Consider the following 15,350-nt stretch of genomic DNA (forward strand, 5'->3'; position numbering starts at 1 on the left):
TACGTCATGCTGTTCTACCACAGGGTAGAACCACGGACGGGATACCGAGGCACCCTCTGCATCGAAGGAACTCCTCGTCTGCCCGGCCACAAGCAGCCGGGGACTGGCCCCCTTGGGATGTCCCCTTGCTGGTTGAGCTCAAGCCTGAAAGGACCCTGAATTCTGGCTTGCGGCTTGTATCTAGGCCACAAAGAGATGCCAAGTCATGGGTGTTGGTTCAGAAAAATGCGTGGAAGTGTGGGAAAGGGTATGGTGATGGGGTCTGGGTGAGGGGAGGGGAAAGAGCAAGGGAAGCGAGATACCTGTTGTATAGCTGCTGGGAATGAGGTTTATAATCTAGAGGCAGCATGGATTACAGAGTTTTCATGCATCAGGGCTTAGGAACCTATTGCTGTGTATTCATATTATGCTGCCAACTCAGGGTAAAAACAGGCTAGCTATTTCTTACAGCACCTGTGCAAGATTTAGAAAAAGATGCCCTTTCTCAAGACACTTCCATGTTAGAAAATGGTCATGATATCTTCGTTTTATTGGGAAAAATACCAGCTTGACTGCTACATGCAGAAAAATTATCGTAATAAATGTGCAAACCTATGCTATTTTAACATAGTGCCTTTGTACAGTGCACAGCCTGCACAGCTGTGCATGGTGGCCTCAGGGTACAAAGAGCTCCTTTGCCATCAGACATACTGGATATCGGATGTAAAGTCCTGGAATGCATCACCTCGGAGCCCAGAGACATGCACGCAGGCTTTCCTGAGCACTGTCCACAAGTGCAATTGTTGTCCTGGTTCACCCTCGCTCACTGACCAGCTGTTAATACAGATTATACCAGGTGTTAATCCCAGTGGGGCTCGGCAACCAGGGATGCGTGTCTCCAAACTAGCCAAGACAAGACGACAGAGGAGGGTCACATCTCTGGTGCAGGTTGCAGGAAGGGATCCATTACCCTTGTTTTTCTCTGTCTTCTCTCACAGGGAGTGGTTTTTCCTCCTGTCTCATGAGGTGCTCAACCCCATGTATTGTTTATTTGAATACGCCGGGAAGAACAATTACTGCCTGCAGATCAACCCTGCCTCCTCCATCAACCCCGACCACCTCACCTATTTCCGCTTTATTGGCAGATTCATCGCTATGGTAAGATGCATTGCTGCGAGATCTCTAGAGAGGGCGGCTGCCGGGGAGCCAGGCATGCCAACAGCCGCCTGCAGTGGGTGCCCCATCTCTGAGCCCCATGCGCCTCCTCACACAGCTCCTAACAAGACATGCAAAAAGCTAGCATTCTGGAGGTAGTTCAGAGCTCTGTCAGCGGTGCCCCCAGGGGCTATGAGAGGGTTTTCATGTTTGATTTGTGTAGGACTGGTCAAGCGATCGCTCACTTGACATTCAGTGTGCACCCCGCTGAGGGTGTTGGCATGACACACGCTGCCCACCTGCTGCCTGTCTCACGGGGGGAGAGGAGATGTCGGGGAGGTGCGTACCACGGTCTGTCACGAGCCTCGGGTGGGAGTGTTTGGGAGTATCTGACTGAGACGCTCACTTCTGGAAGGGGATTTGGAATCAACACTAGCTTAGAACAGAGTCCTAGTAGACTGTTGGTCAGGATGTAGGAGGCATCGTCAGGGAGTGGGTGAACAGTAGGAAAAAGGGAGTCATGGTACCCGTATTTATCTAGAAATAGGAACACGGTGTGAATAGAGAAGGGAGTCATGTCATGTGTATCCTGTCGAGTGTCTCGTGAGGGCAGAGAACCGGGATTGAGAAGGGGGAGCCTGTGAGAGTCATATAGTCCTTCTGCCATTTTTGGTAGTTGGAGATGTTTCATCGCTCACTTTCCTTTGCTTCTTCCTGACTTCCTGAATGCTCTGCCTGTGGGAACCCCAGAGCCCATGACTAAATATGTCCCTTCCCCTTGTCTGGAAGTTCTTGGCTAAGGTGCTGGGCTCAGGAAGTGGGCACATTCTTCCCAGGTCTAGAGACCCGCCTGGCCCCGCAGCCGACAGGACAGACCAGTAAAACCCTAGACTATTACTCACCACTGGCCCGCCAGCTCTTGCCATTGACAGCGTCTGCATTATTTTTGGCTGCCTCTGTGGCCCAGCTCTGAGTGTCAGTGAGTCAGGGCCGCCGCCTGGGGCTGTGCTGGGAGTGCGGGCAGATCTCTGTTAGAACAGGGAGCTGGCGGGTGAGCGTGCTGGGCAGGCAGTGGGCTCCTAAGCAGGCTGGCTCTGCTTGTCCCTGTGGTCTGCAGGTGTCCCAAGGTCATAGGCGCTCTTGGGGAGAGAGGGCAGGTAGCAGTAGTTGGACTTTGGTGAGGAGCATCCGAGAGCCTGACTTGGGCAGGGTCCTCTGAAGACCGAACCCCTTTGGCATGTCTCTTCTTCCTCAGGCTCTGTATCATGGGAAGTTCATTGACACAGGCTTCACCCTCCCTTTCTATAAGCGGATGCTCAACAAGAGACCAACCCTGAAAGACCTGGAATCTATTGACCCTGAATTCTACAACTCTATCGTCTGGATCAAGTGAGTCCTCTCCCTTGCACCGTGCTGGGAGGAGACGGGTCTCTGGGTAGGGGAGTAGCACGGTTGGCCTGTATGTTCTCCGCCAGAGTGGCCTTGCACTCTTATAGGCTGTGTAAATGCTTGTGGAGATGCACGGCTCCCAGGTTTCCCTGGAGGGCAGCTCTGGAATTCACTCTGTGCCTCAGGGAGAGGTCCCGGGCGCTGTTCTGGACTTCAGCTACCTGTGAGTCCTTGCATCCCACGAACACTAATGTGAGTGACGGAGCAGGATAAGGGAAGACCCTTCTGAGATAGACCTCTTCCCTCTTGGTGTCTCGTGCCCCCAGAGAGAACAACCTGGAAGAGTGTGGTCTAGAGCTGTACTTCATCCAGGACATGGAGATCCTGGGCAAGGTGACAACCCATGAGCTAAAGGAAGGTGGTGAGAGCATCCGAGTGACAGAGGAGAACAAGGAAGAGTACATCATGTGAGTCTCAAGCACTGGGGAGCCAGTGGCGGGGGGAAGGGCAGAGCCCCCTCGTCTCTGGGGCACCCTCCAGCCAGGCGCCCGGGTATTTCACCGGGGATCGCAGCCTCCCATTTGGCATTGGCCTGTGATGGCTACCCAGGGCCATCACACGCTGACCAGAGCTGAGGAAACCGGAGCCCAAGGTCATGTTAGAGCTCCTGTTTGCGCTTTTTTCCCCACATGGTAGCCTTCGAGACTGCAGGGCTTTGAAGAGGCATGAAACTTGGACATCTCTCTCTTCCTTCTCCTAACTGGCAGGATTTCTGTGTCCCGGGTGCCTACCCAAGTCCATCCTCTGACGTGCGTCTGTGCGCGACTTCACCCGTGTGCCTTCTTCAGGTCTCTCGGTCTAGCGTCTTCACCTCCACACACCTGAAGTTCAGCCAGTGACGGTGGGAGGTAGAGGAGGTGGTGGAATGTCCCAGACTCCAGTGTCTCCTGGTTACCGTCAGCTGATCCCTTGCTGCCGTGTGACAACAGCCTCGTGGCAGACCCCGAGCTGCACCTGAGGAGCGGGTCTCGGCGCCACTGATGGCTGATCTTCTGTTTCAGGCTCCTAACCGACTGGCGTTTCACCCGGGGCGTGGAAGAGCAGACCAAAGCCTTCCTGGACGGCTTCAATGAGGTGGCCCCCCTGGAGTGGCTGCGCTACTTTGATGAGAAAGAGCTGGAGGTGAGAACTGAGGTTGCCTCCACCCTGCGCCTCTGCCTCTGGGGCCGTTCTGCCCTCTGTTGGCCAACTGCATCCCCCGGAGGGACTCACCAGTAAAACCTCACACTCCCTCCGGCCCGAGGCCGCGGGGCGGATGGGTGTGATCTGGTTTCTCACACCTGTTCCTCCCCTGGCCCTCGTTTTGAGGGGTTCCACGTTCAGGGCTGTATCGCCCAGATCATTACCACCGCCAGCAGAAACAGATGAAAACGTTCAGGATGGTTTCACCTGCTAGTGGTGGATGAGGCACTGTGCACCTGTGGGGAGGGGGCTGGCGCCGGCCCGCTGACACCTGTCCCCTCTACAGCTGATGCTGTGTGGCATGCAGGAGATAGACATGAGCGACTGGCAGAAGAACACCATCTACCGGCACTACACCAAGAACAGCAAGCAGATCCAGTGGTTCTGGCAGGTAGGCCCGGGACCCACCCCACCGGAGTCGGGTGCGGGTCTCGGCTGGGGTGTTTCAGCAGTCAGCCACAGGAATGAGACCTGATGAGATCTTAAGCTCGAGGACCCTTGTTGTGTGGTCACCTCCCTCCTCCTTGACGCCCTCCCCAAGGAGAAACCCGACCTGGGGCCGAACAGCGCGGTTGCAGCTGGCTTGTGGCCGGTGCACTTGACAGGACATGGTGGTGGTCAGCCTTGGGCCAGCTGAAAACACTGGGGTGCAGGAGCGCCAGCCTGCGGGCAGGAAGGGAAGCTCCTGCAGGGCGCGGCTGCCCTCCACCCGGGTGGGACGGGACTGCGTGTGCTGGGCTCCAGAGAAACCGAATGAGCTTGGAGTCCTGGATCTGATGAATTGGTTCTTTCCTGGGTGTAGTCTTGTCGTTGTCATCATGAAGCGTAGCACCCCTGGAGAAAAGGACGTATATGAACATGTCGTCATGACAGTGCAATTCCCATCTCATAAAATTCACCATGTTAAGGTGTACAGTTCACTGGCCTTTCACGGTGTGATGCGATCATTACCACCATCTAATTCCAGAACACTTCACCCCCAAGAAGAAACCCCATACCCCTTAAGCAATCACTCCCATCCTTGGTATGTTCTTAAAAGTACAACTTGGATGGGAAAAGAAAATCCAGCTCGAGGTGCCCCTGAGACCGAGACATGTCCCGTGAACTGGTGGGGTTGTCCTACGGACACAGCCCCTCAGAGGTGGCGGCTTGGGGGTTTCTGAGGTTGGTGGCTGTAACCCCCCCCCACCGACCCCGGGCTTTGTGTTCTCAGCCCCAAAGAGGGGTCCTGGCTGCCTGGAGTCACAGGTTAGGGTGAGGTTCTGGGTCAGGTGGCTTGTCTGGCTCTGCGCTGACTGGTGGAGTTCCAGGTGGTGAAGGAGATGGACAATGAGAAGAGGATCCGCCTGCTGCAGTTCGTCACCGGGACTTGCCGCCTGCCTGTTGGAGGATTTGCCGAACTCATTGGTGTGTCTCCCCTTGCCCTGCTGGTGCCCTGGGGCTGGTGTGAGGGCAGCTCGGAAAGGCGGGCGGGGCTTAAAATCTTCTTGGAAGCAAGTCACTGGGCCTGAGCCCTCCCTCCACTGTGGGTGCAGCCAGGGTCCTGCTGTGGGAGGGGATGGTTCGGTTGTACCTGATGTGGTGTTCTTTGGATAACAGGTAGCAATGGACCGCAGAAGTTTTGCGTCGACAAGGTTGGCAAGGAAACCTGGCTGCCCAGAAGCCACACGTGGTGAGCATTTTGGTGTTAATGGGCGGTGGCTAGAACCTCAAAGACCGGATGAGCTCCTGAGGGCAGTCCAGTGAGTGGGGCTGCTTTGGGACTTGACTCTGGCAACTTCCGTGTGGCTCTGGGGTTCGAGAGGAGGGGCCTCTGATCTTTTGGGAGTTACGGCAGCAGTCCTCATGGCCTTACCGGCTATTAAATACTCAAACACTTCTCTTCCAGTAGACAGAGAGCTGCCTCCCCGTGTGCCCTGCTGCCCAGTTCCCCCTTTCTCCAGTGGCCCTGCCCTGTCTCCTAACCCTCCCATGGTCCGGGGACCAGAAGCATTAAGGCCTCACACAGCGGGGCCCTCAAGGACTCTCTTCTGGCGTCTGGCCACTTGGCATGTTTGAGCCACAGTCACATGAACTCTTCTGACCGCCCCCTGGCCAGGCTGGAGCAGGGCCATGGAACCCTGACCTCTGTGCTGACTCTTCTGTTCCCTCTTTCAACAGTTTCAACCGTCTTGATCTCCCCCCATACAAGAGCTATGAACAGCTGAAAGAGAAGCTGCTGTATGCCATCGAGGAGACTGAAGGCTTTGGACAGGAGTGACCGAGGCCACCCCCTCCCACGACCCCCAGCGCACACATAGTCCCGAGTTCTTCCTGCCCAAGAGGCCAGAGGCCACGCAGCACTCGGGAGGCCCCCCCAAGCAGTGGCCGTGCGTGGGACCACACTGTCATCAGGCTGGTGGTGGCAGAGTCTGACCTCTGGAGGCCCTGCCTGTCTCCCTCCCTTCCCTCCTACCCACTGGTGGCAGTCTGGAATAAAGCCCCCATGTCACCTTGGCCCCGTCACCCGTTTCAGAGTCTGGAGGCCTGACCCTCTCTGTAAGCTCTCCCTCCTTTTCCCCGAAGACCAGCCGTAGGTATGCATGAGCATGCAGGGAGGGTGCCTTCTGCTGAAGAGCTATGGCGGAAGCCCTGGGTCCGACGGGCCAGTCAGGCGAGAAGGAGACCGGCGACTCGCTTGGGGTAGCTGTTCTGGGCCGACAAGGCCCAGAGTCTTTGCCAGTAAAAGAGGTTCTGTTTTAAATAGAACTTTCCCAGTGATCTGTGTAAGATGGAGGTCTGGGCAAGAGGAACTCCTCCCACACCCGGAGAGAGCTGGGCCTGCCGCCTCCTCTCCCTGCAGGCTCCCGTCACCGAGGCTGAGCAGCAAGGCCCGCCTCTGCACTCAGTGCTGGCCAGTTTGTTCTTTCCCGCAAACAAAGGGTGGTACCAGCTGCTTGGGTGTCAGTGGGGTGGAAACCACAGACTCCCTCAGACTTTCTTCTCCCTTTGACATCCACTTGAAGCGTTTTGTGTGCAGGATTGCTCTGTGTTTCGATGTTGGTGTGCTGCTGGCACTTTCTGTCAAGGAGCTGGGACGCCAGGTGTTGCTGGGACCTTGAGGGATCCGGCACCACTGGTCCAGGGATTCCCCAAACTCATCTTAGAACCCGCTTAGCAGTTCTGTGAGCTCAGGCAGGCCTGACCCGGTGACTCCGCTTCCGCGCGGCCTAGTCCCCAAGCCTTGACAGAGAGGCGGAGGGGGCGGTGTCCTGAGTGTCACCCAACCTTGCCACCTTTGACAGAGAACTCCCTTTGCTAGATGTAGTTGTCCAAGCAGCCCCAAGTGCTGGAGCATGTGGGCATGGGTGACCGTGTTGTCCCCCGCCAGCCCCTGAGGCTACAGGCTGGTCCATTAGTCTCCCATTGAGAATGCAGTGTGTCCCAGCCACCCTAGAGCGTGTTCATTCTGCCTAGAAGTGAGGCTTTATCCGCACGTGGAAAACGATGCTCTTGGAGACCAGTGGAAGGGCTTCGAGCTGCTGCACACTGTCTGACTTGGTTTCCGGAGCTCCCGCCAGCCTCTGACGTGCGCATTCCGCCACGTGTGGAGAACCGCAAGGCGTACCTGCTCCTCTGGGATGCTGATGGTTGTCGTGAGCTCCCTGGTGCGGGCCCCTGGGGCTCTAGCACTGAGCACCAGCTGTAGACTAGCTTGACCTTCCTGGGACCCCAGGCAGATCCACTGATCAGTCACGGGGCCTCCTGGGGACAGCCTCACACCCCCAGGTCCTTTTCCTTCCCCCTGGCCTGCGGAAGGACGGCCTGTGTCCACTGTGTTGTGTGTGCTGATCTGAGTGGCTCAGCTCCCTGGAGCTCAACTTTTTTTCTTTCCTTGAGTCATTTGCTGTGCTTCCCTGCAGTGTCCTGCTCTACTGGGGGTTGGGGGTGTAAGCTGCCGTTGGGGGCTTGGAAGGCTGAGGCTCACAGGTGTTCCGAGTGTGTTCATGTGTGTGCGTGCGTGTACATACGTGTATATAACCGAGGTGTTGTGTAGAATGTCCTTCGGTAGCTCTGGGTTGGTCACCAGATTGTTTTGTAATGCCTACCCCCTTGCCTTGGTATTGCCAGTTTCTCGTGCAATAAACAATCAGCAGCTGTAGGTGGTGTTGGCGTGGATGTCTACAGAATCGCTGTCCTCCAGACAAGAGGCCTCTGGGCCCCATACACCCTCCAGGCCCACATAGGGGTGGAAGTGCCATAACCTTGCTGGTTTTAGGAATGTGCGTGTTATTAACCAAGACTGTCAGGCTTCTGATGGGTGGCTGAGTCCCTGTGCAGGGGTCACTGTTATAGCCGTTGGGCACAGTTACTTCACTGCACCCGTTGGACGCCGTCAGCCTCTCCCTGCCAGGCCTGGGTTTCTGTGAGCAGTTCTTGTGGGGCTAGAACATGAACAGCTGTGGCTGCAGGTTGGGTGGGTTTTGGAAACCAGTTCTTGGGGACAGTGTCCGGGCAGTCATTCATTCGAGAAACATTTACTGAGTCCCACGATGATAGAGGGATGTCGTCATCTTGAGCGAATGGTCACACGAAGTCTTGCCACCCTTAAGGATTCACATGGGACAGATCATCATGTTGCTGTGTCTCGATGCGTTTGGCGTGGAAATGACGTTGATCAAGAACTTGCCCTGATTGTGCCTCTTCTCAGGAGAGGCAGAGAGATGTTCAGAGTGGCTCCTTCCTGGAATTTATAGGTGAATTCATTGCCCCACCCCAGAGCCTTTTTTTTACTTAACCAGAGCAATGCTGTGCTTTGAGAAAATTATTGAAAAAAACTCTGCACATTGTGCAGACATCTCACAATAAATTCAAATAAGGCATGTTCAGATGGAAACTCTTCTCGTCTTACCTCAGAAAGAACTGTTAAGTTTGCCGTGGCCCTTCCATGTTACCTAGTGTGCATATGAAAATCAAATATACGTGTGATTTTTAAATATACCAAAGATGGGATCTTCTATATGTTGAGCAACTCACTTGTCTCATTCGGCAGGGTGTTAGGGATACCTTTCCATGGTCGTCAACGTAGGTCTAAATGATTCTTTACTGTTAATATTCCGCAGTATGACTCCTGTAATACACCCATCTCCATCCTAAGGGTCATTATAGTTGTGGCCAATGGTTTGCTCATGGCGGCAAAGCTTCAGCGAGTGCGCTTGGGCAGGTCTTGGCCACCCACACTGTTCTTCAAGGAGGGGGCAGTCCTGCAAGTTGGATTGTTGATGATGTACCTTTATTTTTATTTAACGTTTTTATATATGTATTTAATTATTTATTTATAAAGAATGTTTATTTTGAGAGAGAGCGAGTGAGCAGGGGAGGGGCAGAGAGAGACAGAGAGACAGAGAATCCCAAGCAGTCTCTGCACTTTCAACACAGGACTCGATCTCACGAACCATGAGATCACAACCTGAGCCGAAATCATGAGTTGGACGCTTAACCAATTGAGTCCCCCAGGTGCCCCGAAAAAAATTAAAAAAAATTTTTTTTTAACGTTTATTTATTTTTGAGACAGAGAGAGACAGAACATGAACGGGGGAGGGTCAGAGAGAGAGGGAGATACAGAATCTGAAACAGGCTCCAGGCTCTGAGCAGTCAGCACAGAGCCCGACGCGGGGCTCGAACTCACGGACAGTGAGATCGTGACCTGAGCCGAAGTCGGACGCTTAACCGACTGAGCCACCCAGGGACCCCCCGAAAAATTTTTAAAAAGGTTTAAAATTCAAAGATACAAAGGGTCGACAGTGAAAGCCCCGCCCCTTACTTTTTTATTCCTCAGCCACCCTGATCCCCTGCCAAAGGCCACTATTAATGCTAGTTTCTTTTGAATCCTTCCAGATAGAGTTTTAAACTCCCAACATAGTCTCCCCCATGCCCCTCAGAAAGGTTCTTGTTTTACTGGCCTTCACAGTGGGCAGGGTCCCTTGCCACCCCACTTTGTGGACTGCATTCTTGCCCCGCCCACCGGCTGCCCTTCCAGCTCTCTGTTCCCATTTCCCTCCCCTAACTCTGGGCAGCTGTCCTTTTACTTTTATGCAATCAAATTTTTTTTTTTGATATTTACATTCTATTATTTAATCATAAGGAAATCATCTGTACTTTTTCTAAAGGTTTATTCAAAAAGCTGAAAAGCAACAAAAACCATCTATATTACCATGATTATACAAATAAATATTGTTTGCTCCAGAACTAAATAGTAGAATATAACAAAACTGTTTCTTCCTCATACAGTCTTTCACCCTGGGGGGGGGGGGTTCTAATTACTTTTCTTTGCTTTTATTATATCCTCAATTATTAAAAAATGTTTATTTTTGGAAGAGAGAGCAGGGGAGGGGCAGAGAGAGAGGGAGACAGAGGATCTGAAGCAGGTTCCACAGCTGGAGCTGACAGCACGGAGCCCGACACAGGGCTCAAACTCAACTCTGACATCATGACCTGAGCCAAAGTTGGACGCTTAACTGAACCACCCAGGCACCCCTCATTTTTTTTCTTACTCTGAAGTGTTTCAAGGAGAATTAGATAGGCAGAGAGGCTCCCCTACTCCTATGCACTGTAATAAGTTCCTGATATAATTGTCCAAAACTGTAAGAATTTTTTGGAAGTGAAGCGCTGGTAGGACTTCCTTTGTCACCCAAGATCTCCAGTGATCTTTTGTCATCCTTTGTCATCCTTGTCTTGTGATCCTTTGTCACCCTTTGTCTTGTGATCCTTTGTCACCCAAGATCTCCGGTGAGTCTCCCAGGTGTCACTGGGACCTCATTGGATATGGGATCTCAGTTCTTGCTACCTTACTGGCCTTCTATACTGGAGCTCTCATCACTCTTCTAGAAAAACCCTAAAGAGCTGTATGTCTCTACAAGAATGCCGACAGATAGCAAGCTCTCCTGCTTCTTCAGCCAAACTTGGCATCAACAAGGCTCTAGCCTCATCCTGGGAAGAAAATCGAGTTAATGCCCAAAGTTATTACCCCAGCTCATTTCCCTGTAGTCCTACCCTGTAAACCTAGTTTTCAATATCCTTTTATCAGGTCCTCTGAGTCTGAGGTTGGTTCAAGTACCACAGTCCAGTTCACTTTTCTATAGTCCATACTTTATGAATCAAGCATCAATAGACTCAGATCAGAGCATGTCACTTCTTTGGCACACTTTATTATTTGTACCATTTGAACATCATGGACTCAGGGTCTAACTTGAATTCAAAGGGTCCTGATGACAGTAATTATTTTCTTATGATGCTTTTCAGTTTGGGCCCCTTCAGTTTGACTCTGCCGTCACTCTTTTGGATATCTTTGATGGCCTATATGATAATCTGTTCCCAGCTTTAGTACTGTTGCCCCAAACACATAATCACCTCTTCTAGGAGCCCTGCTGCTTTTGCGAGTAAAATCGTGTTAGAAACCACAGGGAGTTCCGTCAAGATGGCACAGTGAATTCATGACTTGGCCAACCTTTCTGTTCCAAACATATAATAAAGACACATAAAATATAAAAAGAGAAAGCCAAAAAGGCCTGTTCAAAAACAAGATAAAGATTTCCAAGGGTCAGAAATAGAACAAAATGCAAATGGAACAAGATTGCAAGTGGGTGTGCCACGCCCAGGGCCTGGCAGTGGTGGCTGGGAGTGAGCCGCAGTGGGGTAAAGGGGTCTAAGTAAGCTCTGGTACAGACAGGGCTTGGGCACCAGCCCACTGCTCCCTCCTGTTTCATGCAAGCAGGCCAACCAGCAAACTGCAACAAAACCGGACTGCCTGTGCTCTGCACCTGGCTGTGGCTTTGAAAAACACGGAGGCAGAAACTCATCCAGACAAACCGTCCCTGGATCTGGCCTGGATCTGTGATACTCCTAGGTCACCCCAGGCCGGGGCCCAAACTGCCACTCAAAAGATAAGGTTCTAGAATGGATGTCCCAACAGGGCAGGTGGAGACAGCTACAAAACCGTTCGGAAACGGCACAGAGTGAGAAAACAACTCCTTCCTTAAACTCGGTGGCTCTCCATATTTCAGAAGAAAACACTCCGGGGTGGTCTCTTGCCTGCTGGTCTTTGCTGGAAGAGGATTAGGTGGCAAGCGGACCTTTTCAGTGGGAACTGAATGTCGCTGTTCACATGTTTTTTTCTCTGGGGTGACCATTTTCTCCAGAGATGAATCCTCTATTCCCTGCCTGAGGGGAAGGATGTACCTGAGTTGGAGTACCTGCCCGTGGGCTTCTTGGGAGTAAGGAGAAGGAAGGAACCTAGGTTCTTAGAGTCCCGGCCACTGACTTGACCTTTTCTTTCTTCAGCCCTGCACCTCCCGCCTCAGCCTGGTCTGCAGCTGGCAGAGGGGCGGTAGTTAGGCTCTGTGGCTGGGGCCGGGGTGCTGGTCGGGGGGACCTGGGTGCCCCACCCTTCCAAACAGAAACTAATTTTAATTACCCGGGTTGTAATCAGCTCTCTTCCTGCCCTCCTGCTGCCCCAGGTACTGAGTCTCTCGGGGGGCTCACTCATTTCTCCCCTGCATCTCCCTCTGCAGTGTTTTAGGGTAAGGCTTCTGCATGGCCAGTTAGACGCCTCCACCTGCTTTCCACCTTTTAACACTGTGTTGAACATCACTGAAGTGGAGTAAGACTTCTATAAAGCTTTCTTTACTGTCATTTTAGCTAGGCTGGAGAGGGCTAACACATGGTTAATCTGCCATCTCCATTAACTTCTTTTCCTTCGATAGATCTCCCGGGGCAGGGGGTGTGAGGAGGGGGCAGCTTGCAACTGGCCATCTGTGCATAGGGGTCCCAAAGGGGACTTGACTTTCACCTAATCTGCCTGTGTTTACTCCTGTGGCACTAACTCCGACCTCTTTCGGGTCCGAGTCTTTCCTGGCTCACCAGAACTCTCCTTGGCTAAACTTCTTCCACACTAATCTTGGCTGGGGATCCTGCTGCTGGCCACTTCTGCTTTCCGCCTAAAAATTTGTTGAACTCTCTTTTCTACCTCTCAGGTGCTCTCTCTCAAATTGGGCCAAGTGGCCAGGGAAAAGTGGGAAATCTTTTACATTCATTCACTATCATTTTAATGGAGTCTTGGCTGGGAGCAAAGATGAATTCATGTCATTATTCAAGTTTTGCTAATTGGCCATGATTAAGCCCATCATGCCTCACTTCTCTCAGAGCTCTGATTTAGTTCATCGGGGTTTGCTTTGCTTTGTTTTGCTTTTCTCTCTCCAAAGCCAATAGGTAGTCCTGTTTATAAACATGAGAATGTTTTATTTCTGCATTTTTTATTAATATTATCTTCATTCTAACATATTAATTAGGCACTGAAGTTTTAAAAAAGGAAAACCCACAGTAGCCTGTTGTGGATTACTCTGGTGAATCCTTGTTCGTTATCAGTGGAAGTCTCACTTCTTAGGTGGCCCCCTTATGACTCCCTCCCAGTGTTCACATGCTAGTGGGCTAATAATCCCTCCACTTGAGTGGTGCTAGGCTTGTGATTTGCTTCTTACCAATGGCACATGGCATAGGTGATGAGTGTCCCTTCTGTGACTGAATTACAAAGGATTGTGACCCCCTCCTTGCTAGTTGGTTCTCCACTGCCCTCTCTGCTCGTGCACTTTGACGCAGTAAGTTTTTGTGTTGGAGACGCCCATGTGGCAAAGGACTAAGGGCAGATCCGTGTCAATAGCAGCAAGAGACTGAGATCCTCAGTCCAGTAGCCCATGAGGAATTGAATCCTGCCAATAACCACATGTGCATGGAACCTTAAGATGACTGCAGCCCGGCTGATAGCATGATTATCACCTGTGAGCATCCTGGAGCAGAGAACCCAGCCAGGCTGTGCTGGGGCTCCTGACCTGCAGGAACCGTGAGATCATAGTGTGTGTTGTTCTAGCTGCTGAATCTTACGGCGATTCATTACACAGCAAGAGCTAACTAATATACCATTCCTAGGTCAGATTAAGTGTCCTTGGATTAGCGTCTCTTCCATGTCCTGGGTCCTGGATGTGGCTATGATTTTTAGTAAATGAAAGAGCCAGAGCATGGAAATTATTATCTGTAGATGAAAAACCTCACACTAACCAGGAATATAGGCAGGAAGGTACCATTACTGCTCTTCTTCCTGTACTTGGGGAAAGCAAATACTGGGAAGGGGAGTAATTTCAGTCCCTGCCCCCCGTCCACAGCCTGACATCATTTGCCCAGCAGCACTGATGGGCTCAGAGACCTTGCATCTGGCCCAGCCTGTGACTAGCACGCTGCCCAGGGATGTCATTAATGTTTATCTGGGCCTCTGGCCAAACCCAATTGGCCAGAGTCATGTCCAGTCTCTCAAGGACAATTTTGGGTCTGTTTCCTTTGTAATTACAGGGTGAGCAGCAAGATAGGTGGTACCATTACAGCAGTGAACTAGCCTGAAGGATGGCCTCTGCAGCTCCAGGACTCCCGCTGACATCAGCCCAAGGGGCACATCTCCCTCCTCAATAGTGGCCTTTTGCATGAGCATCTGGGCCCTGCTGGGCCGTCCATGTGGACGCATTGTTTGTTCTGGGAGGGAATTCATTTCACCCTTGAACTTTTGGATTCTGTAGTCATGATTGTTTGCCAACTCCTTGGAATTGTTTCACACTGGCTAAAATATAGGGTATACGGGTGGGGAGAAGCAGCTCATGCATTGAACTTTGACTCTTATCCTGTCCCTGCTCTCCCACAGGGCACGAACCCTGGGTGCATCAGCTGTCTGCTGTGGGGCATGGGAAGCCCCTTGATAGGTATTTTTTCCAGCTTTATTGATACATGATTGACATAGAATATTGTGTAAGTTCAAAGTGTACAAGATGATGATTTGATACATGTATATATTGCAAAATGAGTACCACAATAAGGTTAGTTAACACATCCATCACCTCACATAATTACCATTTTGTTGTTGTCATTGAGAACATTTAAGGCTGTGTTGTGATGAGAACACTTAAGATCTCCTCTCGTAGCAACTTTCAAGTATACAATACAGTATTATTAACTATAGTCGCAATGCTGTACCCTGGATAAATAGGATAGAGAATAGTGTGGGCAATCGGGACAGGGGAGAAAGGATCTAGTTTAGACTGGACCTTAGGGAGAGCATTTCAAAACAGGAGTTTCGGCCTGGAGATCTGGAAACTAGGAAGGAGCCAGTCAAGCAAAGAGCTACATCTGGGGTTGGGCCCATCAGGTACAGTGGCCTGATTTGGGAGACTGGCATGTTCCAGAAATGGGTAGAGGGCTGGTGTGGCTGAGCACTGATAGAGGGTAAGCAGGCATGGTGTGAATGAGATTGGCAGGTCAGGGTTAATCTCAACATGTTTCTCCTCTATTGCCAAGGGGAGGGGGGAGGGAGATGCAGAAGCGGCTTTATGATGCCTGTACTCACATCTCCTCATTGTCTGGGCTGCCCTGTGGCTGTCTCTAGCAGCAAAAGGGATGGGAAGTATTATTTTTGGTAGGTCAGGAACAAGGAATATGAACTAGGATTTGAGGACCACAGAATATTATCTTTGTTACAAGCAATGAAGAGCTATGAAGGGTATGTGTCTATC

At 51.6% G+C, this 15,350-nt stretch overlaps 1 protein-coding gene across 2 annotated transcripts in view; it reads left to right on the top strand.

Annotated features, from left to right (window-relative positions):
- The window catches only part of WWP2 (WW domain containing E3 ubiquitin protein ligase 2), a 148,251-nt gene extending 140,345 nt beyond the window's left edge, over positions 1-7,906 (top strand). For both annotated transcript variants that reach the window (XM_043599552.1, XM_043599553.1), the window contains 8 exons: positions 978-1,137; positions 2,390-2,523; positions 2,850-2,990; positions 3,585-3,705; positions 4,052-4,156; positions 5,076-5,172; positions 5,365-5,437; positions 5,926-7,906. In XM_043599552.1, coding sequence (XP_043455487.1) covers positions 978-1,137; positions 2,390-2,523; positions 2,850-2,990; positions 3,585-3,705; positions 4,052-4,156; positions 5,076-5,172; positions 5,365-5,437; positions 5,926-6,025 — 931 coding nt within the window. In that variant the 3' untranslated portion in view covers positions 6,026-7,906. The remainder of the gene's footprint in view (positions 1-977; positions 1,138-2,389; positions 2,524-2,849; positions 2,991-3,584; positions 3,706-4,051; positions 4,157-5,075; positions 5,173-5,364; positions 5,438-5,925) is intronic.
- Positions 7,907-15,350: the final 7,444 nt, after the last annotated feature.

This window comes from Prionailurus bengalensis, chromosome E2, assembly GCF_016509475.1.
Source record: "Prionailurus bengalensis isolate Pbe53 chromosome E2, Fcat_Pben_1.1_paternal_pri, whole genome shotgun sequence".
In the NCBI taxonomy this organism is placed as follows: Eukaryota; Metazoa; Chordata; class Mammalia; order Carnivora; family Felidae; genus Prionailurus; species Prionailurus bengalensis.